At 46.9% G+C, this 25,142-nt stretch overlaps 5 protein-coding genes across 5 annotated transcripts; 1 reads left to right on the forward strand and 4 right to left on the reverse strand.

The window, feature by feature from the left end:
• Nucleotides 1-2,687: 2,687 nt before the first annotated feature.
• On the reverse strand, nt 2,688-4,669 carry F5Y00DRAFT_270247 (uncharacterized protein; the record flags this gene model as incomplete). Its single annotated transcript, XM_048012590.1, has 2 exons — nt 2,688-3,665; nt 3,712-4,669. The coding sequence occupies 2 exons, from the start codon at nt 4,667-4,669 to the stop codon at nt 2,893-2,895; spliced, it is 1,731 nt and encodes a 576-aa protein (XP_047864201.1). The 3' UTR covers nt 2,688-2,892.
• A 906-nt stretch (nt 4,670-5,575) lies between these two features.
• F5Y00DRAFT_262659 (uncharacterized protein) lies at nt 5,576-6,146 on the forward strand (the record flags this gene model as incomplete). Its single annotated transcript, XM_048011419.1, has 2 exons — nt 5,576-5,652; nt 5,786-6,146. The coding sequence occupies 2 exons, from the start codon at nt 5,576-5,578 to the stop codon at nt 6,144-6,146; spliced, it is 438 nt and encodes a 145-aa protein (XP_047864202.1).
• Nucleotides 6,147-8,351: 2,205 nt separating this feature from the next.
• On the reverse strand, nt 8,352-10,410 carry F5Y00DRAFT_238713 (uncharacterized protein). The gene is made up of 3 exons (XM_048007995.1): nt 10,134-10,410; nt 9,806-10,077; nt 8,352-9,492 (listed from the first exon to the last, which is right to left on the reverse strand). The coding sequence occupies exons 1-3, from the start codon at nt 10,255-10,257 to the stop codon at nt 8,920-8,922; spliced, it is 969 nt and encodes a 322-aa protein (XP_047864203.1). The 5' UTR covers nt 10,258-10,410; the 3' UTR covers nt 8,352-8,919.
• Nucleotides 10,411-17,048: 6,638 nt separating this feature from the next.
• F5Y00DRAFT_238742 (uncharacterized protein) lies at nt 17,049-21,220 on the reverse strand. Its single transcript, XM_048007996.1, has one exon. It carries the CDS (start codon nt 20,835-20,837, stop codon nt 17,481-17,483), a length of 3,357 nt encoding a protein of 1,118 aa, XP_047864204.1. The 5' UTR covers nt 20,838-21,220; the 3' UTR covers nt 17,049-17,480.
• Nucleotides 21,221-21,741: 521 nt separating this feature from the next.
• On the reverse strand, nt 21,742-23,807 carry F5Y00DRAFT_89133 (uncharacterized protein). The gene has a single exon (XM_048014307.1). It carries the CDS (start codon nt 23,545-23,547, stop codon nt 21,835-21,837), a length of 1,713 nt encoding a protein of 570 aa, XP_047864205.1. The 5' UTR covers nt 23,548-23,807; the 3' UTR covers nt 21,742-21,834.
• Between the last annotated feature and the right edge of the window lie 1,335 nt (nt 23,808-25,142).

The raw sequence follows: 25,142 nt of genomic DNA on the forward strand, positions 1-25,142 counted from the left end.
CCCCCCAAATGCACAATTGCACTGATGAATATTAGTCAATAGTTAATATATAGCAGCCCAAGAGGGAGTATTATTAGTCACTCTCTCGGTAAATGACTTACACAATACCATACCATCCCCTCTGAACTTGTTTTCTCTATTGAGCTCATAGCATTCGTCTCGTGTCATATACAGTTCAAGCTGGAGTTCATTCATAGAAGAATATATTCACGTAGATCTACACATTTGATGGGATTTTAAAGGTCTATCAATACTCTGAGCGGCAACTGAAATGGGGTAGCGACATCACACTTGTACCAGAATGCGTGATTGGTTTACTGCTCGGTTCTAAGCTACGAATGCCCAATTGCTCCGGTCGAAGTAGAACTGCCAACAAACATGGAAGAAGACATTTTTAATCATAGCAAAGGTCAAAGGCTACATTCTACAGTGACCTTTAATCATGGTCATGATTAAAAGTACCTAAGTGAAAGTACACTTTGGTCAAGTCTGTTGTCACTTAGGATCGTGCATTGTGGGGTGCCTTCAAGTTGCGTGTGTCCGTATCATTGGTTAGAGATTTTGACTTGCATATTTCCCAAGTAATTCCCAGTTGATCGTTTGCCCGAAGACTTAGCAAGGAGAAAGAATCATGTCACACGAATACTCAACAACAAAATCCACCCTAAATAGGAAGTCTATCAATACCTAGGTACGTAGTCGTAGGTGTTTAATTAATCATAGCACTCAACAAGTAACGCGGGGGGCTGAATACGTGCCTTGCAGGTACAATGTATAAAAACATACTTACGTAAATACAGACGGACCGTATTTAGACTACCCGGTTAGACAACCATCCCAAACGAATACAGGCGAAGCATAGTCAGATTTTCGCTAGTAGCGAGGTTAAGGAATAGATATCCTAATAGATGTAAAATTAAACCATATGATCGATAGCCCTAACAGCCTCTAAACTACCGTGGTATAAGTTCGAAGGTTATTAGGTGTTATAGGGCTGGGGCCCACGAGGTTATCGAGACACCACTTACACCCACAATCTCTATGTTTAGAACCTCGCGACAATATCGTCGATCCGGCTATCCCAATTATAACCAGTATAGAAGTTAATTGGCCAGCGATATACGTATCTAGCTATAAAACTAGTTTCAATGATAATGATTTTGATTTTGATTATTTCAGTCTTATTCGAGATCGTCGCCTGTCACTTCTCACATATTCTAGACCTACGTAGTCGCAACATCTAGGCATCTACATGCCATCTTATCCCCTAAAGTCCGATATAGATACCCAATTTATTTGGGCGAATAAGAAGTTGACATAGACTAGATATATACTCTTTTGAGAAGCATGTTTCTATTAGGCACAGTTGCGGGGTCGGCGGGGTAAGGCTGATCAGACATTTGATTATGGCTAATAATACAATACTTAACTACAGCCGGGCGAGGAGGAAATCAAAGGTATAAGATTTGCGAGGTGTGGGATGCCGGAAATGCGTACGTTTAAACACCGTAGCCAATGGCTCGAAATGACTTGAATACGTTTTACACAAGGACATCAAGGTTTTTAGTGGGCACTCCCAAAGGAATCAGGGAATGAGGAAATATGACAAATACCTAGGTACCTAAGTCATCTCAAAATTGACTTTAAGTGAGGGACGATACAGTTCGTAGTGTATAAGTCAATATCGTATATCAAGCATAGGTACTCCTACGGTTGACCAGACTAACAACTGTGCCAAAATGAAAAAAGTAATCGCAGACTAAACTAAAGTTGGTAGGAGGTCACTTGTCACAATTTAGAAAATATTAAATGTATACTTCCAAGCCTTATTATGGCTTATTGTAATAGGCATATTGATTTAACCAGTATTATTCAATTTAATTTTCAACTACCACATTTACACGTTCAAATAACTTTACGATTCTAGCAATTACAACATTATAATTGGTACCATTTAATAGCCTTAATTGATGCGAAAATAATGATACAGGTTGCATGCTTATATAATGTATTATCATTAAGATCTTTGAAGTCTTTTAAAAACAATCATCTCAAAGGGTATCACGTGCTAATAGCCATACTCAGACTTAGTGCCGCGCTACTATTCATCCTCCTAAAGACCTATACCCGTCTGCCCGTCTCCTCGAATAAGGCTTTTTTCATTTACATTATAATGGTATAAGGACACGACGTATAAGCATGCCACTTGAATTATTATTTTCGCATCAATTGAAGCTATCAAACGATACCAATTATAACGTCGTGACTATTGAAATTGTAAAGTTATTTCAATGTGTAGATGTGGTAGTTGAAATTGATGCGAATTGAATCGAATTGAATTGACAATTGAATCCTTTAAGTTAATTGGTTGATCTTGAAAGTAAGCATACCCTTTTAAAGCATATAATATATAACGCTATAAGGTATGTATTTATAAAAAATGATTCATTTTTCCTATATAAAATGCGAAGTACCGTAATAAATCGAGCTAATTGCACTAACCTGTGGCTAACTACCCTTTTAAGCTAAGTTCGCATAACTTTTTTCATTTTGGCACAGTTGTTAGTCTGGTCAACCGTAACTCCTTTACTGCATATATTTTCATTCAATCAAAGGTATTAAGCTAGGTATTAAGCTAGGTAGCAAACACTCCATAATGACAGGTTCTGTAGTACACATACACTATTGCAACAGCCAATTATTCCGGGACTAACAACTGCGGCCATGCAACAAAGAGCAAAGCCGATTATCTCCTATGCCAAGGTGGTTACCTAGATATTCACCTAGGTATTCCTAGGTATTCACCTATACAGAATTATCGTTATACCGCCTCCCCCCTGAATCCATAACGTCGAAACATGACGTCCTAAAAGAGGTACACTATCCCTTGACCTACTCCTCAAAAACTGAAGCACCGTCCTCAATCTCGATAGGAGAAGGCACAGGATTCTTGAAACGAACACCGTGGTGAGATAGCCAATCATTCCATACGTTCTTCAAGACTCCAATGTCATCCGGGATATTAGTCTTAACCCACGCGACCCGGTCCTCGTCAAACCAGACATTCGCCAGGCGTTCGGAATCTTTGTCGTGGTGCTCGACGCACTCCTCGAAGTTGGCGTTGAGATATGTTCGGCATTTAATACGCAAAGCGGTGATCAACCTTTTTGTGAATCCGCTATCACAGAGTAGTCGGGTATATTCTATGAAATTCTCCTTGATATCTTCCCAGACCGGATCGGTAATCGATGGGCTGAGGGCATTGTCGAACGATACATCTGGATGTGCTCCCCGTAGAAGCTGGCTCACTTCGGTCTGGACCAGACGCAGGAACATAGTATGCAGATAAGCCTTCTTCTTCGAGGGGAGGTAAGCTGGTACCATCGTTGCCGGATCCCGCTCGTAAGCTCCCGGGAACGTTATTCTAATCACTCGTTTCACTCGATGTACCGCAAAGTGATCCCAAAGCGTGATAGGTCCAGACCAGCCGAATCGGTCTGCCGCGTAATCCACCGCAAACTGCTCTCCGGTGCGTAGAGTGACGCGAAAGACGGTATGAGGCCGCAACATGCTGGACTCGAGGGTATCGTGTATGGTATGGCGGACGATGGGACGATGAGCATTCTTGACCAAGATGGTGTATTGTTCAATGTTCTCGACGAGACCTATCCGTAATTAGCACCCCGCTGACGTGTAAGAGAGAAAGCTTACCTTTCCAAAGCCATCGCTGAGTCGAACTCAACATCATGAAGGGCAAGTCCGGGAGATACTGATCTTGTAGGGCCGCCTTTATGTGTTTCTCTTGCACGGAATCCTCGTCGAATTCGCCGAGCAAGTTGTCTCCTCGCATGGCCGCGAAGTGGCGAGGCTTCTCTTTCAAGAATATCATGCCGTCGCGCTCGTAAGAAGCCTCTAGGGAGAGGTTGGTCTGCCGATTCTCTATGATCAGGAGAATGAGTCTCATAAGGCGCACACTTCGCACAAAACGCTGGCGCATGGAACAGATGGGCTTGTGGTCCTCCTTATCGAGCACCTCGCATCTCCTACGACAGTAACCAGTCCCGAAGATCACGTGAGAACCGTCTGCCTCCACGCAATCTTTGCAACAGAATTGGCGCCCTTCGCGGTTACAGTAGGCACATGTTTTCTGCGTGGTGAGTTTCTTAGGGAGTTGGGAGTATTCTACGTCGCTGTCTTCATCTGGGTCCGGATCTGATAAGTTCTCGTCGTAAGCATCGTGGTCCTTTCTCCCCTGCAGTATCCACTTGCATTGTGCAAGGTATCGTGACTTGGCTGATTCGGCATCGTATTTGGACATGTCTATAGCCATAGGTGCAATACCATCGATAAACGCGACGCGAACACCATGGGGGTTCTTGCTTCTCAATACGTTGTTAGCAACTGCCTTGAGCCGTTGGCACTCGTTGTCATGCTCGGCCGGCCCTTTTTCTTCTTCCAGGAACAGCCAGAGAGCTCTGTTGTACTGGCGATCTTGCTCCTGGTCGGGGTATCTGTCATTGGTCGCTGGATTTGGCAAGCTCTCGAATAGTCGCTCGATGGAAAGTTGGCATGGGGCCTCGGTGGGAGCTTCTGCATCGCTGCCTTCAGAATCGCAGGGAACCGTCAAATAGAGACGAGCTCGAGACATGGTGGTAGATCCGGGTGCCATTGTTGTATTGTCATCGACTGGACCTCGTTCGCCTGTTGAAACTTCCCTATGATGTTGATGGATGATGGGGGCTATGAAGCTTGAAGGTGGTTAAAATTAACTGAAGAAAGAAACCACAGACCCGCATATCAAGTACACAGAATATTGCGGGAAAGAAAGGAAATTGTGGCTTCAAGTATCTATGACTCATATGAGATAAGAAGGAAGGACTAGAAGTGAAATGCAGTGCAGAAAGTCCTTCAGTAGCCCAGGTTTTAAGGTGGAAGGCTTGTTGCCGCGGGAGATCGTGAGGAGTTGTGCTAAAGGTTACCAATTCCTTAATAGGTATTACACTCGCAGGGCTACTGACGACAGTGGCAAGTGGTGAAAGGCAAGAACATGCCCGTCAATAGCCCTACTAAACAATGAAGATAACGAAGCATAGGCTTGCGTAATAATAGAATCAAAGGGCTACGTCCTGTTATATCTAAGCATCGCTCTATTAAGACGACGAATAATTCCGGGAAGAAACGGTCCAGAAAGAATATATCTAGGTAAGTTAACCCTCAACCAAGCGATATTCACTACCTAATGCTTTCAAGTTAGAACGACTTTGTGAATGTATTTTGAGGCTCTCCGTATAGCTCTCCATATACTACACTCTCTGACGATTAACATAGTTCTAAATAAGCTGTTTGTTAAAGCTTAAGTTGTGAAGGCTAAGAGGTTGATTGGTGCGGCTATACGGCTAAAGTAGCCATAAGCGTATATTGTATTATACTTTCGACTAATGGATGACGGACAACCCTTTTCTATCTTGTCCTTATTAGGAACTCTCATATTGAGCAGATTATGTAGGTCTCACGGCTCTGTACATATTAAATAAGTGAACAGGTTAAAAGGCAGACAATTGAATCACTATTCACCATGAAGGCCGACGGCGTTGTAGCCCTTGCACTCGCCTCAGTTGTGCATGCTCATTGTACTTTTCCAACATCCTCATTGTGAGGTCCTCACTAACCCCAAGTAGACACATTCCCTAGACTCATCTATAATGGTGTTACTGAGGAGGACTGAACGTAACTTTATCCGTCCTATAAGCAGATTAGAGCTAAGAGATCATTGAATCTTCTATAGTTATGTCCGCAAGACTACCAACTTTGGCGTTCACGACCATGGCCCGCTTTTCAACGTCTCATCGACAGACCTCAGATATTTTGAGCTTGAGCCAGGTAAAGGGAGCCCCGAAACCATGTCCGTCAAGGCTGGCAACACGGTGGGCTTCGGAGCAGACGGCAATGTTACGCATCCTGGACCTCTTCAGTTCTACATGGCGAAGGTTCCGGAAGGAGAGACTGCCAAAGCCTTTGTAGGAGACGGGGACGTTTGGTTCAAAATCTTTAACGATGACCCGGAATTCGGCGGGAGTTGGCCTGAGTGGCCTAACTGGTCCCGGGTCCTACCCCTATTTCTTGCTAAACGCAACTCGCCTGGCTAGCGTGGATAACTCGTATAAGAGTGACAATAAATTTACATGATTTTACTATTTTCAAATGCCATGCGAGTTATAAGAAAATTTGATAAGTCTTGATTCTACATCGACCTCTGGGCCGATACTAGCCCACCATCTCATGGTCCGAGTCTTCGATATTCAGGGACTCCAAACTTCCCAAACTTTTATCTTAGTTATGTATAGAAATGGTTGTACTTGCCCATATGTATTCGAGAACTAGCTATCGCTTCGGGTTATGGCTCATAATAGAAAGAGCAGTTCTTCTTTACAATGGCACGATTAGATGATAGGTTAGAAGATACAACTATGAAAATGAAAGAACTATCCAGAGTAGATTAAAGAACCACTCCTATTGATTGATACAAATATTTGTCCTTATTTATAACGCAAGGAAGTATAATTAAAGCGAAATAGAACTCGTTACCAAGTAGGTACTGGCATGTAGCCCCTTTTCACAGCGGGATACCTACTTGGTACTGCGAGTATCTTGCATAGGATAAAGATCATCTTTCATCTGCTCTCTAACATCCTAGACTCATTCTACTAAATAATTAGGATCATGTGTCCAGCACCGAGTTCGATATTTATAGAATGTAGGATGAGGTCACATCTGGAATAAACAATGCTCTGCACGTATAGTCACTAGCCTCCGTAGTTGAGGTTTAGAGTTCCTAGCAAAACAGCGTCGTGTTTCCCATGTCTTATGGGTGCTACTCGTGATGGCAAATATGTAAGAGGAAAACGAATCTGTAAAGTGACTCGAGATAACAGGTCCTCTAAAGGGGTGCCGTTCGGAGTTTATGTCGGAGTCGGGCTTCTTAATAGAAAGCCGGCCGAGAAGCGGGTTGGGTAAGATTGATTAGATATTTATTCGGCAACGCGAACCGACCTCGTCGAAACGAACCATACGGCATATAGGTAGAGCTAACTATCCCGAGTCTGAGACCAAAGGCACAGACAGCATTGAAGTCTTTAAAGACGTAACCAATATGGTGATTTATTAGGCTATTTTGTATTCCGTATATTAGCCTCGTATTCTTAAAATAAGGGTCTCGACGCCTGAAGCTTTGATGCTTTAAGGGGGTGGCTGAAAACACCGATTTTTTGTTTTGTTTGAAGCGTCGTCATCCTTTTTATATTGACAGTCCCGAAAGTGGAATGGGTGTTTAAGGATAGGGCTGGATGTATACATGATGCTGCACGGTCACCCGTCGGGATTGTTCTGGACGCATCTCGGCCGACAGGAGGACAACTCATGCTGCTATGTACGGATTAGTGTATGTAATCTTCATAACAATTATGGAGCAGGCCAAAAACGCGTGTCCGTCTTACGGGTATTTCCATATTCTAATACAGTAGTCCTGGTTCATACCCCATACATGTCCACGTGTTCCAGATGTAGTTAGATCCCATGATAAATGATGAGACCTATCAAAGAGTAGAAACCTTCTAGAGTCGACGTTGTTGTGCCCATCGATTCTGATCGGCATGCAATGCCGCGCGCCAACAGGATGCCAATGTTTGAGGCGGCTGGTCTTGGACCGGGGCCGCGGGGGTCAATGCTGCATACTAATAGGTACCTAACCTAATGTACAGATACGGAATATATATGGATAAGCCGAAACCTGTATATTGCCAAATTGAGCTTGATTCTTTTTGATCTCTTTCCGGATTACGTACTCTGCATTATCTTTGTAACCTGAGGGGTAAATACATACATCTCTGACTTGGCCAGCCTTCTCCATTTATACTGCAAATCAGCCATCAAACCCCAATATGAGTTGACCGTTATTATTTTATATTGGGCCGTTGGGCGGGCGGCCATCATGATGATGTAAATGGCTTGTGACTGGGCCGACAATCCTCATTTAGATGTGCCGACGTGTACGCTATTAGTGCATTCATACACTAAAATTTTTCATCTATCATCTAATGAAGAAAGGCATTATTACCCCTGGATTAGTGCAGGATTGGACAATTCATTCATTAGGATCGAGAGTTTTGTTTGTACTTGCGTAGTTGTACAGTTATCTTACAAGCCGGATCACCCGGACACTACTTCTTAGAGTACCTGTCTATCCTGACTAATGCCAGGTACTAGCCTGGACTCAATCCCAATTAGGTACATGTGCCTGGTGATTATCGTCTACTAAGCGCTAGACGCTTACCACATAGCAAAATAAGGTTACGCGAAAATCAACAACATCTCTTATATTGACTCCCAAATATGCCCGGCTTACTCATCCTTGAGTAGCTCTAAACCTTCTAACTATTAACCATTGACGATTGCTTATTGACCTTTTTATTATTCCTGTATGTACTGCCGGTACGTCCTTACTACGAGTGCCGTCCCTTACCACCCACGCTGTCTGCCACCCCGCCCACTTCTCCTACAATCGAGTCCAGAGATCCAACAAAATCCATCTGAGCGCTTATATGCCGTGCATGCCGGTCTAACTATCGCAGTTGCCGTGAACTACCCTTCTCCCCTTGCGGTGGATATTCATATACCGAGCCAGAGAACGAAATCCATACTGAGAATTGAATGTGTCATCGTTAACTACGATGCCAAGTATATGTGTGCGTGAAACCCCTTAACTTTGTCCTAGAATCTCATTCTCCTGAAAACGCCGGCCTGGTATCTCGAAAATGCAATGCAATGGTCCAATTGTGAACCCGACCAGAAAGAGATCGTCTACGTCATTAGCCGTTTCTGAAGCGGCTTCCCAATCCATCCATAGAATTGGACCATGTAGTCTTATTCGCCATCGGGCGGGTCAGGATTCGTGGTTCGAAGTACTTTTCGCGAATAATCGTGGTTATCTTGAAGAGTGTTAATGCTCTCCTGGCTCTTATTCTCGCGGCTGTAGATATTTGCTGCGAATGGGTCCATGCGAGGATCGTGCGGCATAAATCGACTATTTCTCCGGCCTCCCGATGCGGTATCGCCATCCCATACCGAGGCCATTGCGGTTGTTGGCGTGCTCATCATACCTGCTGAACTTCCACGCTGACTTCCGGGGGAGTCTGCGAAAGCATCACCTTGGTCTCGTCTTTTGCGGCGGAGCCAGAAGAAGACAGCGATACCTATAGCCATACCCACGGCAATAAATACACCAATTGCCACGCCAACTGCGGCACCAGTTGAGAGACCATGCTGCTGATTCGATGGCACTTCACTTGAGCTGGTATCCGGTGAAGTAGCGGCGTCCGGATCACTCGTAACTGTGGGCATTATCGTAACAGTCTTAACAGTACCCCCCGCTGTCACTGTAGATACGCTTGGAGTAGTGGGGGTTGTAGAGCTATCTCCCGTTGTTTTCGATGTATCCTGTTATCAATGAGTACAATATTCCCGATAAAACAAGTGGCTTTATAAAATGAAAAACAAGGATCTGGGATTAGTAGAGCATAGAGCATACAGGAACGGCCGTGGTCGCGCGAACTGTTGGAGTAACAGTGACCGTGTTTTGTAAAGTCCTTGTGGTAGGGTCCTGATGCCGGACTAAGTCTTAACAAATATTCCCCCCTAAGCTCGACAAGGAGCAACTGTACCGAAGACACGGCGAAGAAATGAGAGCCCAGACGATATGATTCGAAGAGGCACTAATTCCTTAGACGAAAAACAAAACTGGGTGACTTACAGGAGCTGACGTTTTAGTAGAAGAGGCGGAGCCCCCAGACTTGGTGCCCGAAGGCTCATTATTCAAAGACATGTATCCCCATAGTCCATCACCTCCGCACAAATCAGACGGGTAGCCAGGACATGCCGTATCACACTCGTCGGTATCTACCTGAGTTGCCTCGTCGGGTACATAATCGCTACACCAGCACTCCTCATCTTGAACAATAGCAAAGGCGAAGCTAGCTACGCAGAAGTCATGGCATAGTCCGTCAGACTGGTATATACTGCTGTCTTGGGAAACGTTAGTCTAATGTATAAGATACTGTGTTAGATGCGTCCAAACATACTGCCCGTTGTTGATGCCGTGTTGATGCTTGCGCAATAAGCAATAGGGACGGATTGAGCATGGCTAAGTTTGCTAAAGAAGGCCATTAGGCCTACGAGAGCCACGGATCGGGTAGTGAAAGACATGGTTCGAAGGTATCCAATATTTGAGGTCTAATAAGAAGTACTGTTAGCAGGTAACTATAATAATTGTTAAAAGGTGATTAAACCATTACAAAATCTCATTTACAACCAACAGACAAGGAAGTAGACTCACCAGCGAACGAACGTAGTTTGAATAGCCAGTCAAGCAATCCGATATTTCACAGCAGAAATGTCACAGGCAACCGAAAGAGTTGCTCGCGAGAATTGCCATGACAAGCTAAGCAGTTCCCAATTGAGGCAAGCGGATTCGCCGGAGGGTGACCAGTTGTAAAGGCAGACCTGTAACAGAATAACAGAAATGCCAAATGCCAAATGCCAACGTGATCGTGGAGCTGTGATGCCTTCAGAAGAGAGGCGGAAAGAAGGCACGGCTCACGGTGCAATTCGGACGAAGTCTCAGAAAAGAGGGAAAATACGAGCGAAGGGACGAGGAAGAAGAGATGGAAGGGATAGATAGGCCTTAAAGGTTAGTGGTGCACACACTGTGGTGGCCTTAGTGGGTGGTGTTGTGTGGATGGCAGGCTAGCAGGGTACGAAGCAGGGCAGGTAGACAAAGTTAGTGTAGAGACAGGGGTTATGGGTGGAAGGAACGGATTTTGGGTACGTAGCGGCCGGGAAAGCTAGGATCCAGCACTGGGCAGTTAGCTGGGATGACCTAGGATGGGGCCTTGGGATACGTGAGCACTGCAGCAGTTGCAGGTCGCAGATGCCAAGTCCACGGCCGATCGGGGTTGACGAGTGGATTAAACGTTAAAGGCCTCTATTGGGACCGGGGAAGAAATAGATAGAATAGTAGATTTGGTAGTGTAGATAATAGTGTAGATATCAAGGTGAGTGGTTTGTTTCTTTTTTCAGTCCAACTCTGCCACACGCAGCCAAGAGACAAAGGACAAAAAAAAAAAAAGAAGGGATCGGTTTGATATGCGGAGCGGCTGTGCGCTGTAAATTCCGAATGCAATCAGTTTGTTTGTACTAAGTAGGTATGTAACTTGAGAGTAGAAGTCCCTATGAATATGGCATGAATTAGATAGCGAGTGTAGGTATGTAGGTATGTAGTATGTGAGTACGAGAGCAGGGGTACGGTGTGAGCCACGACGAAGAATGAACGGGGGGTCCCTGTGAAACGAGCGAAGGGAAGCGATCGGAAGCTACCGTATTGAACCTCAAGACTGCAAGACTTCAAGACTTCAAGCAACGAATGATTTCGAACGGAAATGATGTTAAAAACAGAGTAAAATAGAATAACGTCGAATCTATCGTTGACGGAGGAAACAAAAAGAAGAGGAGGGAGGAAGCAAAAGTTGGGAATAGATGAATTTGGAACGAAGAAACTAATACGCGGTGGGCTTCGAAGAGGAATTCCGGGAATAGCGAATGAGATTGAACGGAAGCTTCAAATTCAAGATACGTGAAGACCGTGTACAGACCGTGTAAATTGGGTGCCAAAATACATACCTAACATACTGTAGGTAGTACATAAATGACTACCTTTTCGAGCTTAGAGGATGTTTCGGCCAAATCTATCAACTAATGTTCGAGGCCAGCTATCTACACTAGTTTACCTACATAGGTGCCCGCCTACTAGTGTATGCAGTAAGTGCCTATGTAAGCTAAGCCCTTCGAGCTCTTTCTGCCGGCCAAACATCAAGTGGCGTTACTCGCAGATCCAGTTTATTGGATCCGTTTAGCAGTTTCAAACGACAGAGCAACCACCGAACTTACTGGTCACAATTACCACACTGGGAAGGTGGATTAAGGCCTAAATAGGTCGTTACTATGTAACGTCGATAACGTCACTTAACATTCGTAGGCTTTAAGTATAAAAAAAAAAGGAAAAACGCTCGCCTATTGACTGGCCGACTGCAGTTGTCAGTCAAATCCTGCTAACCTCTTGGATTCACGATACCACGGTACCGAGAGGACTTCTCGCTTATCCCAGACCCTCTTGTTTCATTTCGGATCTCACCTAATTTTTTGCGGCACGTCTTGGATTGCAATATTTCTCATATGTATATTTGTAGGTATCCAGCTATGTAGGAATTTCCTCGAGCTGAGACCCCTGAGAATGAGGACTTAGATACGAGATGCCACTGTTCCCGACTGCGCACAAACCACGAGCTGAGCTGGGAGGCTTATTCATTTTATTTATTTCTTCCACTCGCCGTGCATATGCATGAGCACGGTGGTTATTTTCCACTGGTCCTGTTTAATGGTAGCGCCACGCGTTAGCTCTCATATACTCCATACACTACGCTTTGCCTCGTTAACCTATTTACTTACGGATTATCTAGCGACCCTGCCTACCTAGGTACCTACCTACCTATATGTACAGTCAGACTGATGTACAGTAGGTATAATGGCGTCCTCGAATTTGACAGCATTAAATTCACTTTCTTTTCCTTATTTTAATATAAGAAATGAGATATCGAAAGAAGAAAAAACCCCAACTCTTCACTTGATAAACTTGACTCAACAATCCTCACATTAGCACCTAGTTATGCAAAACCTACCGTTAATCTATCGAAGACCACACATACATATTTGGTATCGCCTCACGATTTCTGTAACGGAATTCGGTCGGACATTAAGAGCGATTTGAGCGACCGTACGAGGCCTACGTGGTGTGCGATGCCAGCACCGAGACCAATCCAGATCATGGTTCTCTTCATGAAAGCGGGTTGAGTTGCTCACAGACCAGAGAGGTGTACGTGCTGTTCGGTGTTGACGGAGAGTCGCAAAGGAACCACTTCAGACCCAAGCATCCCAAGCATCTCGTGAGACTTCCAAGTTGCGTAAATCACCCCACACTGTCGGATGCCCGAATCTCAAGTCGGATAGTCTCCAGAACGCCTCGTACTTTATTTACGCCGGAATCTCCTGTGATTGCTCAATTGCTCGTATCACTCGACTTAGTGCAGACTTAGTGTATTGCACTATATCTGCAACCCCCCCTCGAGTGAGCAATACGGGGGGGCTGTAAATAGCCGATCATATCTGCATCTCGCATTGGTTTGCCGAACCTTTAGCTTTTTGGGGCTACGCGGCATTATAAACAATGCAAGCCTTAACAATGCAAGCCTTGAAGCTTGTGTAATATACGTACGCATACAGGCATACAGTATACCAATCGGCAAGAGACGGTGAATCGATTTTTATTTTTATTTTTTATTTATTTCCTACCTCATTGCTTACCCAGACCTATCTATGGAAACAATAATACCTATGCCATTCGACTTTATAAATACCTCTATAGGCTGCCGTTATCGAACCGCTCATAGTTCAAGGCAATGATACTACCCATCACGATTCACTATGCATAATCTATGGCAGAGACACGGAAGCAAGAGGCTACGGTTGTAAATGGTTTGCTTACTTACCGCCCCTCCCCCACAATATCATTGATGTGAAGAATGAGGTGACCATACGAGCGTGACCACCCAGAAGTATTTAATGCAGCACAATGCACAGTCAACACTTACATAGCTTAGGTGTCCCTCACTTACGCATGACCGACTTCGTGACCGACTTCGATAAGAATCCCTCCTGATCTCTGGGTGTCCCTGCGAACTTTTCGGAATGCGGAATGTGGACCTTGTTACGCTGCGCACATGGCATCGAGAAGAACAGAGATCGGTTGAAGATGGTGCCAGAGTTGCAGATCTCTCAACCGGGATACGCCGCCTAAGAGCAAATCTAAGGTGTAGATCTGCATCTCGCGTCATGATACTGCATATTTAGCTACTTTACGGCGCTTCCCAGTGCGGGGGTATCGGCTTAGTCCCAATCCCGACCACGATGGCTTCAATTGAGAAGAATTGCCTTGGACTTATTCAAACAATGCAAAGTAAGCTTCAAACACGCATTTTAAAATCGGACCTGAAAGTTAAGCAAGGGTGAGCTTTCCTTTTTTCAGCCAGGTCTCATCGCCGAAACTCTATGACGCTTTGAAGCTGTCCCGGCTTAGGTGGCCTTCCTGTTCAGGATAGATTTGTCCACCGCTCCGCATGCAAATCCGAGATGCATCCATTTATTCCGATTTTAGGCCGGAGGGGTATTGATAACACGGCGCATGCATGGTGATACTATCAACGGCAGGAAATGCGTACACGTGAAATAGTTAATATCAGAACTCCGATACTTATAATTTCATAACTAACAGATAAAGAGACGATAGCTCACCAACCTCCCCAATTTACTACTTTTAACTTGTTTATCATCAAAGCATGGAGTTGCCGCTTTTGACGACGAAGTAAGCCTAGAAGCGTCTTATGTATTCTCTTCTCTTGATGAGACTAATACATATTGTTAAGCGGCAATCTATCACTACTTCGAAATCATAAATCTATTAAAACCTAGGCCGAGGTTCGTATAGTCATCATTATGAGTGATGAAATACAGAAACCCTCTTTTGTCTCTTTGCCCAAGCGGGGTCAGCGATAGCGTTACGAGAAAATAAAAATACCAAACCCGTTAAATAAGACTATAAAAGTCTATAGACGTTAGGTTGTAGATACAGCGTAACCCTGTTCCCTAACGGAATAGATGTTCGGATAGGTACGGATCCGTACACCTCAGCCGCATCCGTAGGTTGAATAGAGTTTCTAGTAGTGTATTATTGCAGGGGTAAATATTATAATATATTAAAGCCTAATAAGGTGCTAAATCATCAGATACCTAATCAGCTAATGTCAAAATCGGCCTTCAGACTAATCCAGAAGATCCCGTCGGTCCCGGGTCAGGGGTTTATTCTTATTCTCCGACGTCATCGGCCGGCCACTGAAGGTGTATTATCAACCTTAAATGTTCAATCCCATCATCAGGCCGTGTCTCTATCTTCAGGTAATTTTAAAACAGATGCGCCTGGTCAGCCCTAGCGTAAAGTCAGGCTTGAATAGGGTACAACTCGGACCAGTAAAAAGTTAGTCAAGCCGTTAGTGTGTACGGATTAAGACGCCTCAAGAATCAACAGGTGCGTAAACAGGTACGTACGGGATATAATTGGTTCCTTGAGGTCTAATCCAATTCCTCGGAACCTCCGCAGATGTGCGTGGTCGATGCTTAGCTCTCCCCCTGAGATGATGATCGACGATGTCAATGCTTCATACACTAGATCCTACACCACCGTCAGCCCTCTGACTCCTACATATGTACATAACAAGCGGGTGTCTAGGTACACTATGTTAGGTACATAGGGCTTCGAGGCCTTTTTCGGGTGAACACGTCGTCGTCGGGGTTATGCGTGTTGCTGAGCTATTGTATCAAAGCATTGAGACTGAAACTTGGCTGTTCTGCATAGGTTCTGCATATTTATATTAACTTGCCATGCCGACGCCGTTTCAAGTCGAAAGGCACCTGAGAATCTTCACGAGCAAAGATCACGGGAATATCAAGTAACATACTTCATTTGTCGACTTTTGTGGCAGGCTCTCTAAGAAGACGCCTCCTACACGGCTAGCTGCATTGACATGTCCCGATGACATAAACCCCCACGGTTTGTTTTCTTCCCTCACTCCCACGTAGAGGCACCATCATGATATTCTCCTTTAATCGGTATGCGAAGTACATACGTTAATAACATCCTATCCACTCCATACCTAGTCCTCGGCTGTCGAGTGTCTGAAACGCTCTCCACACTAGCTTCGACTGTTCTAGGTCAACTACCACATTCAGCCAGACCAAATCTTTCAGGTACGTAGTCGTATGCTATCTCGTACCTATCCGGTTAGATATACTACCTAATGTACTATAGTAGCTCAAGTACGCGTATTTTGTAAGACCGTGCTAGCGCCAAAAACTACCAAGCAATTTCGCTAAACATCCACGTTGTGCGTAAGTGTCGAGCACCAGTGGCGGTTGTGGACATAGGTATTAGTCAAGTGAAGCCAGGGCGACAGTGGCTTAGAAAACTACCTAACTCAAGAAAACTCTTTTAAGATTATACAGTACCTACCTACCTATATACCGCGATTACGAGATGTGCCACTAGCTGAAGTTTTAGGCAGAGCAGTCAGCAGGTACTTGTTTGATGTTAGGTACCTAACACAGACATGTCAGAGTGCTTCCGGAAAGCTATTACCATTAGAGATTCGCCTAACTACTGCAGGTCTTAATTCTCCGCTCTCGTAAATAATTGGGCTACCGAAAAAGCATAACCGATCATGTTGGCTACCGGAGGCGTACGAACACAGGCTTCTGTTGCGTGCCGTTTCGCGCCTTGCTACGGTAGCGCAGCCGGCGGCCTGTACAATACCTATAATGTAGAACGACGGCGAATGGTGAAACCTGAATTCGCGTATGTATTCCAGTCGCGTATTGTTCACGTAAAACGTGACCAACTGCGACGTCTCATCCAGTATGAAGAGGAATTGTGTTGGATTTTTTTTTCTTAGGAATGTGAAACATAAAAATACGTCTGGAACTGCTACATACAATATGTACTAGTATTAGGGGTCGAGACACTCGTCTCAAATCTCTTAAGAAGACTTACCGACTGTCTAGTGTAGGTTGACATAGGTACCTAGGAGGTAGTCTAGATAGTTAATATAGACTATCCAGCTTCATCCCTTGGATTGCATGCCACCGAGACATATATAATACTTATTGAGACGAGGAAATGAAATAGAGAAACGGGGTCTCGCTTCTTACGGTTACATATAAACGCACTCAGCCAGCCCCTTGGAAGACAAATTGTCGTATGATCGACCATTCCTGCGTAAAATACAGGGCAGCGTATCACGAACAATACTGACTTAGGTACCCAACTACCTACTCGCCCTTCCATACCTTAAAGAAACATAGGTAGACACCACAATCACGTCAAGCTATCCGTCAGTGCGAGCATAGCTAGCTAGAATATAATCAACTAAAACGGGTATTTTCCTCAGTAAACGAATTCCATTCGCGACAACACATCGCAGTACATGTACGTAGACCTATCTCTACTTCTTCCCTTCCTTCCTTCCAGTCCCCATACCCAGGGGGAATATTCGATGCGTCCGTCCATTCCTAGCCCAATAAAACACAACGCCTTTGCCAAACGATGGTCCGCTATGCCCCGACGATTAATAACTCCGTTCGTTCTCGACTCCCGATCCTGAGGTTGCACGCCTACCTAGGTAGTAAGTAAACTTCTATAGGTACCTACCTACCTACCTACCTAGGTACAGTTTATCCCAGGTGCTAGACCCTACCTAGACGACGCCATGTCACCGCGAAGGAGACACGGCGGGACTGTTCTCCCGGCTCTTATTATGCAGACTCTCGAGGCTTTCCACCATAGCCAGGACCCTTGTCCGCGGCGGCCGCTCTAGCCGCACTGCCTGCGCGGAAAATACATCGCCGTCCGGGTCCTCCACCGGCGACCGCGATGGCTTCCTCTTCCGGGACTCGCTGCTGCCCGGCTCCACCACACCCAGCAGACGCACGCCCTCCTCCCGCAGCGACGTAGGCGTGCGGTGGTGTGTCGGGGTGGTATTCGGCTGTCTGCCCCTACTATCCCTATCCGTAGCGCGCTTCCACTCGGCCTCTAGCTCTTGGCCTACTTCGCGCAGGATCTGCTTCTCCTCGGCGTCCCTAGCTTCGGCTAGACTTGCGTCGTCCTCGCTCGGGCTTGGGAGCGGAGTGCCGAGATCATGATGCTCCTCTTCTTCTCCTTCTATCGTAACGGGCGCGTTGCGACTTTCTGTTATGTCCTGCTCTCGATTTATTACCTCCGGACTCGCAACCGTGACGTCCTTGCCGCTCTCCGTGTCGGGCTCGGCGTTGACCACGCGCAGGGGCTCCCTAGGCACCGTGAACATGACTTGCACGAGCCGTCTCTCGACGGCCTTTTCGATATCCCACTCCTCCTCTTCCTCGTCTTTTTCCGCCGTGGCGCGCTCCTGGTTACTCGCACTTGTTGTATCCCTCCCTTTGCCTTTCTCGCTGTACCTCCGCTCCATGCCCTCCCAATCCCCTCTCCCGCTCTTCCTGCGCAGCAACCCTCCAGCCGCGATCTCGCTCAGACCACTGCGCGGCATATCGTAATCCTTTGCGTCCGCGAAGCTCTCGTCGACGGGCCCCTCTCTATCCGGTGTATCGGCCGGGCTGGGCCCGTTGAACACGCGGCGCAGGCTGCCGAGCCAGTTGCGCCGCGGCTTGTTCTTGCTCGGGCTTCCCGGCGCCTCGTCGTCGTCCCGGGGCTTCCCCATGAGTAAAGCCGGACCCTCGGCTTGGAGCGCCGCGAAACTACTCTTGGCAGTGTTGTAGCTGGGCGCCGAGCTCGAACTGCTGCTTCCGCCGCGGCCCTCGTCGTTTGTAGCCCCTAGGGCGGCGGCTGCGATGCCGAAACCGGTGCGAAGGACTGAGCGCACCGAGTCCGAGCGGCTTACACCTGGGTTGCTGCGGTTGGACTCGGAGATGTTGCTTTCTGTTCGCGAGTCGTCGGGACTTCGTCTCGTTGGGGAAACCTGTCCGGAAGCTGCTGATACGCGTGCCGCGCCGCGACTGTTTAATAACGCATCCATGGCCTCGACATCGGTCATCCAGTCCTGAACCTCCGGGTCCGTGGTGAGACGGCGCTCTTCGGGGCTGGGCGTTATTGAGGCACGGTTAGAGGGCGGGAACGAAATCTGATTCTCCTGCGTTGGCGTGAGGAACGGGTCGGAATCATGTCTACCGTCGCTATTCATGTCCCGCAGGGGGCTAACGGGCTCGCTCGTAATGTCGCCGTCGTGAAGCGAGCCGTCTTCGTCTGCTTCAATAATGGGGTGTATCCCACTCGATGGAGGATCGTACGTATTCCGGCGGGAGAGCGGCTTCCTTGCTACCTGCGCTGGGGACATGCCGCCGTACCACGGTTGTTGGCCGTTGTCTACGCTAGTACGAGCTGTCTGTAAGCTCTGATAACCGAGCGAGCGGTTCCCACGCAGATACGGATCTGGGCCACCCGTATACCACATTCCACCAGGGTGATCTTGCTCCATCATTTCGTCGTCATGAGGTAGGAAGCGAGAGGTGTCCTGGGCAAGTGCGCGGATGGCGGAGTCCCGGATCGTACGCCTGTGGCGCTTCCGGCGGCGGTACAAGAGGAATAGTAGGATGGCAATGATAATAGCTACGCAACCCAAGCCGACGCCTAGTCCAATGCCTAAACGTGTACCAACATCGCTATCACCACTACTCAAGTCACCGCCTGAATCCGTTCCAGCGAATTCTGGGTTTGTATAGTCGCTAGACCAGCTCATTGATGTAAGGTTGAGGAACATGGGCATACTATCACCACTAGAAGCTTGTCTCTTAGTTGTGGTTTCGGATGATGATGATATGTTATAGCCTCCGTAGACCATCATGATGTTTCCAGGCAGCAGTGCGGCACCATGCCCGTATAACCCGGGCCCGGGCGGTTGAACATCAGGAATAGACCACTCCCAGTCCCCATTCCCGCCGTAGCTAGCTCCGATGTTGAGAATAGCTAGTTGTGGTGTGGCAGCTTGAGTTAAGTCACCAACCCAGCCGCCGAGGATGATTAAAGAAGTCCCGTCTTCACTTAGTACCGCTGTGTGGCCAGATCGACTGTCTATCGTGTGATTCGTGTAAATATCGTTGCTTTTAACCGCAAGTTCGGTGTTGGCAGAATTCGAACTCGCTGTGACGATATTGGAAATGAAACTCCAGCTTTCCTCCGGTAAACTCCATATTGCGACGGTGCTCATATTGATAAATGCGTTCTCGGTATGACCACCTAATAGTACGTAGTTGATTTGTTGGGTGATTATGCCTGATCGATTCGAGACAGAGGGAGATAAGCCGGTAAACGTAAACCCAGCCTCGGGCACGGGAGGACCATTATTAGAGACTGGGCCGACCACGAACTTTCCCGAGCCAGTTGCAGATGGGGCGATCTTGACCATCTGGTTCGAATAGGCGGCTTTTTCTTGGGGTGTACTTCCGTTAGCGGTCTCGTCAGGACACATTCCTCCATAAACATAAGTGCTGGCTTGTGATAGCACAGGCGCTAGGGTGGCTGAAAAGCTGAATCCGGTGCCCAAGAAACTTGGTCCTACTTGGACGTCATCCGCCTTTGTCGCTAGCGTAGTGCTCGCCTTGATCCAAGACGCCGATGCATCGTCGTTAGGAGACGGATTGAACGTCCAGATTTCGGAACTTGCCGGCGATGAACAGTCGCCGGCATAGACGATGAGTGATCCGTTGTCCGCGAGCGACGGTATAAACGCCGTGTTATTCGTATCAAGAAAGGGTACATTTGACGACAGGGTTTGGAAGGGCAACGATGAAGCTCGGAGGTTTCCGGAAAAGTTGAGCGCTAACAGGTCGACCCAATCTCCCTGTGGCGAGAATATGTATGCCACGTTGATAGTCGCATTGTCTTGGGCTGGCGCGGGTTTCGACTCTGGAATGAAGATGCTCGTGGGGATATACGGCAATGTCTGAGCTACACCAAGTGTCGTGAACCGCGCCCAGGCCGCAACGAGTATCAGATACCGGATACCTGCCGTCACCCGCGACGCTTTTAACGTATCGCTGCTGGCAAACATCGATGTCGTCCCGAAGGAATAATTCATAGCTCTACCTAGCTCAACCCTGTGGGAAGCATCGTCTACCTATGTATTGTATGTAGCTTGACCTAATCGCATCCGGAAACCAGCGAGCAACAAGTTGAAAAGATGTAGTGTAAGTCGACAACTATGGCGCAAACCCCACAATCCCGATTCTCAATTCATGACCTAGGTATAGGTGAGAGACTAGGTTTCACGATCAAGACAGCTAGGCGGGGATGAGTTGGGTTAGGTGAAGAGCACGGAGCAAGGTAGGGTCTTGTTATTTGGCCTGGAGTACAAGACAGATTCTCCGGATTATGGATTATGGATTATGGCGGGGGATCTATTGGCACCACACCTTGTAAGCTTGGCTTGTCATACAAACAAAGTACTGGCGTTGTTTAGGGGCCAAACAATATAGAACAGGAATATCTCGAAAGAGTCAAATAACTACCTAACATATGATCGTATCGATACTACTCTACAACAGGGTTTTTTATTTAAAAAAAAAAAAAAAAAGAATCCTCTTCTTTTCCGACCTTCTTGGCCAACTGCCTAATGCATCTCAGGGTAGCACCGAGGAGTTCTTGTTTGGAGGGGTTGAAAGTCGGTTGGCAGAGCAACGTGCCTTAAAAGAAACAATATAACGGAAACTTCCGAGAAATCCCCAAGTCACAACAACCATGACTTGATGAAGATTGACTTTTCGTGAGATCAGCACAACGCGTAAGTCGCAATTCAACACCGCACTAATACGCGGCGCCACCACAATAGAATTATTGGTCGAGCCGATACTCGAGTATCTCCTACATAGTTATACTGCATTAAGTAGTTAACTACTTGTTAATGGAGAGAGATGGAATAAAATCCATGTTATTATCTCTCTAAACAGAGAGATAAGGTGCCCCAATCCCAAATCCATCTTAGACTAACAACCGGAAATGTCGTGACCAAATGCTCGCAATCCAACTCCCTCCCCCTCCCCCCTTCCCCGGAGAGCTATATACCTACATAGTCCGGATCAATTACAGTTAGCAATCTGCTCCATCCAGCCAAACTCTTCCCGGCTTATCTGCCCCTTCTGAGCAAGCTGCTCCAGTACACTTCTGACCCGCTCGACCCCAGCCTTCGCGTCAGCCATCACCGTCGTGCGTTCTTCGTACCGCTCGAGCAGAGGCTGGGGTATAAGGTAGCCGCCGTCCTCGGTCTGGGTAGCTCCCGCGGGAACCTTGACCTGCGCCTGCTGTCGTCCCCGTTTGTACTCGGCCAGCTCTGCAAGCAGTTTATTGCGTTCTGCGGCGCCCTCTTCGAACTTGACTCGGAGGGCGTCTCTTTCCGTCTCGATCGCTGCTATCCTTTCCGACGTCTTGGCCGCGTCCTCGCCTTGAGCCTCTTCGTAGATCCTGTTGAGATGGTTTAGCCTCCCTAGTTCCCGTTCTTGTATCTTAGTGGCGCTTTCGAGGTCGGCTTTGTTAATAGTTAGACGGGAGACCTCGTTCCCTAGCTCTTTGATCTTCTTTTCCATGTCTCTGTGCCTCCTATCCCAGGCCGAAGTCCGGTCTGGGTTTGACGGTGCTGGGATCGTAACTACCGTCGGCCGGTTTTCTATCTCTTTGGTGTATGCCGTGTTGGGGCGGTCCGAGAAAGCCGGGAGGACGAATATGGGGCCGTGGCCGCTACCTCTTAATCTGTAAAATCTAGTCTCGAGGTCGACGTGGGCGATACCCCGGAGGTAGTCCTGTTCTCCGTCTCTATCCCGTAGGGCTTCTCCAACTACGTGTCGGTTGATCCACTGGCGATCTCGTGCAACGCCCTTTGCTTCGCTCTTGTCGAGCATCTGATGGATAAAAGTAAAAACATCCTCTCCCGCGTTGGCCAATATCCAGCGATCCTGCGGGAACACGATTTCTCTACCAGACCGTCCGTCTGGGCCTTGTACGCTCAAGTGTTGCGCCGGAACGATAGCCTCGCTCGCAAGAAGATCCATCGCATTGGCGTAGGAGATCTCAAGTTCATGCATGCGACACATGAGTTGTTGTGTGTGCAAGAGCCACTGTCCGACCAAGGTTAATTTTACGCCATCTAGCTCTGGGTGGTCGACTACTTCGTCCTTGTCAGTAGGAATGATTCCGAGTATCCCACCCATGGCCGAGTACTCATGGTCGAGTCTCTCGAGACACTCGTTGGCGTGCATGAGCAATGTCATATGAGTTTGAAAGGGGCGGACTAGCTGATGAAAATCGTCCTCGACCATTTTAAGGTCAGTCTCGGTCAGTGGGCAGTGGAATACAACGCCTTCCTCGTCGCTATTCCGCTTCACCAAGTTGACTAAACTATTTAGTGGCATTCGGTGGGCCTTGTCGATATTATCATAGGGAACCTGCAAGTTGTTCAACCAGTCATAAGCTTGGTGTCTTGGAAACGTGTCCCGCTGTATCTTCCGTCCTTGTTCATCTTGCTGGGGAAGATTCTCATTGTCGACCTCAGCTCCTATGGTATTCGGTGCAATGGTCGATATCAAGTAAGTTAGAGACTGAGCGTGCTGCTTTAGAGCTTCTAGCGTTGGCGGTCGGCCAGGGGTAGACAAGTAGCTGCAATTGACATGGTCGAGCATTCTAGGGTTCGACGACGGGTTTTCATGGTAATGGTTAGAATAATATGGCTTTGACCAGTGAGTGGCCTTAATGTAGCCATCCATGCCCTCGTACACATCTTGGATTTGCCCGTCAGCCATCTTGAAAGCAATCTCTCTCGGTGCACGGCTTAGCTAGTACGAGTAAGGTGACAACACTCCTTCTAGGAATAAGATAGATATTGCTTAGGAAGGAAAGCGATGGTAGATAGGAAGAAAGAACTTGTTAGCATGGGAACGATTCTTGATGAATCATTAAAAGAGTGAAAGAAATATCTTGACACCGGAATAGCAAGACAATCCATTGAGCTACACAACATTCCAGTGCCATTTTAGTGCCATAAAAATTCGGCGAACAATGAAAACGGCATGATAGATGCCTGTGATAAGCATATTCGAAAGCATTTACTTCAGGACGCCTAATAAGAACGTCTATAGATACATGTGTCTATCGATTCTGATGGAATAGAGACTAAGATGAAAACTCTTGGGTTAGCAAACGAATCTGCCTATATCAATCACTAAACCTTACGTATTTCGAGAAAAAGAGGCTATTAGTTACTTGCAGTCTCATGAAAACTAATAGACACGCCTACTAGGTACGGCGTGAAGAAGCTCCAGGTACCAACTTCTTTATCCGGATTCGGCTGCCTCTGGAAAAGTAGACACACGTATGGAATGAATGAGTCTTGGACTCGGTGTGCGTAGAAACTATATCTTCGCTGTGCAAGACATGGCGGTCTCACTCCTTGGTCACAATAGACGTTTCCAATACCCATCGTGTTTCTGGAAGCCGGGGTCAGTGTCGCGTTGGAATGAGACAGACCTGTTGCAGAAACCTATGCTTTTAGGCCTTCCCACATCTGGGAACGGGGCCGGCGCAACACCTCAAAGATATGTGATTTAGGTATCCGGCTTAATTAATCGCAGTTGTTAATGTGAAGAAATGAACTATCGTGACCAGGAGCAGCCAGCTACTCATGCCTTTCCGGCTCCATTGCGGTTCTGCACACCAGCGCACAAATCGTGTTCCCTCGATTTGACAAAAAGGGCTTAACTACGTGTGCCACCTCGCAACTAGTTGCAGTCTCGTCTGTACATCCCAAGTATCGCTTCATTGCGCAAGTATACCCGATTAGGGTATACAGAGAAGAGCTGAAATAATCTATTGCATGAGTCGTGCGACTCGAGACAGTGATGCCGTGCACGAGTCTCCTCATTCTCGGTGGCTTGAGCTAGAATTAGTTGTGGTACATACCCTCACATATTTTCGGGCTGAGACAAGAAAAATAACATAACAACGACGTTCTTCGTCGGAGGCCTGGCGTCAAATTCTAGCGTCTTAGCTGATAAAAGCCTTTAGGTATTAGACGCGTGTAAGCGTATAGCGTGTAGGCACTATGTGTGCTATGTTGTACGCAAGCGGGTTTATGCGGTCCGATACATCGTCAGATGTCTTCGCTAGGAATGGAATGGCACGCGAATACTGGCTAGCTGCTTAGCCGCCGTGTTCATTAGTTGACGACGGACCTGTAATAGTCTTAGTTTAATATATCGATAGTCTGATGTCATGGATGAAATTGAGCGAACTAATAAAAAATAAAATAATAAAACAGAAGCAGCCGAGACGATAAAGTTTTACTCTAAGTGAGGTCTTGAGGCCCTGGAAGATTAGAGCGTCGTATTCTGCTGTTTTC

This window comes from Daldinia vernicosa (genome assembly GCF_022497035.1).
Source record: "Daldinia vernicosa strain CBS 139.73 unplaced genomic scaffold F5Y00scaffold_27, whole genome shotgun sequence".
In the NCBI taxonomy this organism is placed as follows: domain Eukaryota; kingdom Fungi; phylum Ascomycota; class Sordariomycetes; order Xylariales; family Hypoxylaceae; genus Daldinia; species Daldinia vernicosa.

What these genes read in the sequence shown, in the direction of transcription:
- F5Y00DRAFT_238713 (XM_048007995.1), bottom strand. Translation starts at nt 10,257, where the DNA reads ATGTCTTTCACTACCCGATCCGTGGCTCTCGTAGGCCTAATGGCCTTC. An exon ending in CACGGCATCAACAACGGGCA is followed by an intron (nt 10,078 to 10,133) that starts GTATGTTTGGAC and finishes ACGTTTCCCAAG; the next exon opens with ACAGCAGTATATACCAGTCT. An exon ending in CTACTAAAACGTCAGCTCCT is followed by an intron (nt 9,493 to 9,805) that starts GTAAGTCACCCA and finishes CATTGATAACAG; the next exon opens with GATACATCGAAAACAACGGG.
- F5Y00DRAFT_238742 (XM_048007996.1), bottom strand. Translation starts at nt 20,837, where the DNA reads ATGAATTATTCCTTCGGGACGACATCGATGTTTGCCAGCAGCGATACG.
- F5Y00DRAFT_89133 (XM_048014307.1), bottom strand. Translation starts at nt 23,547, where the DNA reads ATGGCTGACGGGCAAATCCAAGATGTGTACGAGGGCATGGATGGCTAC.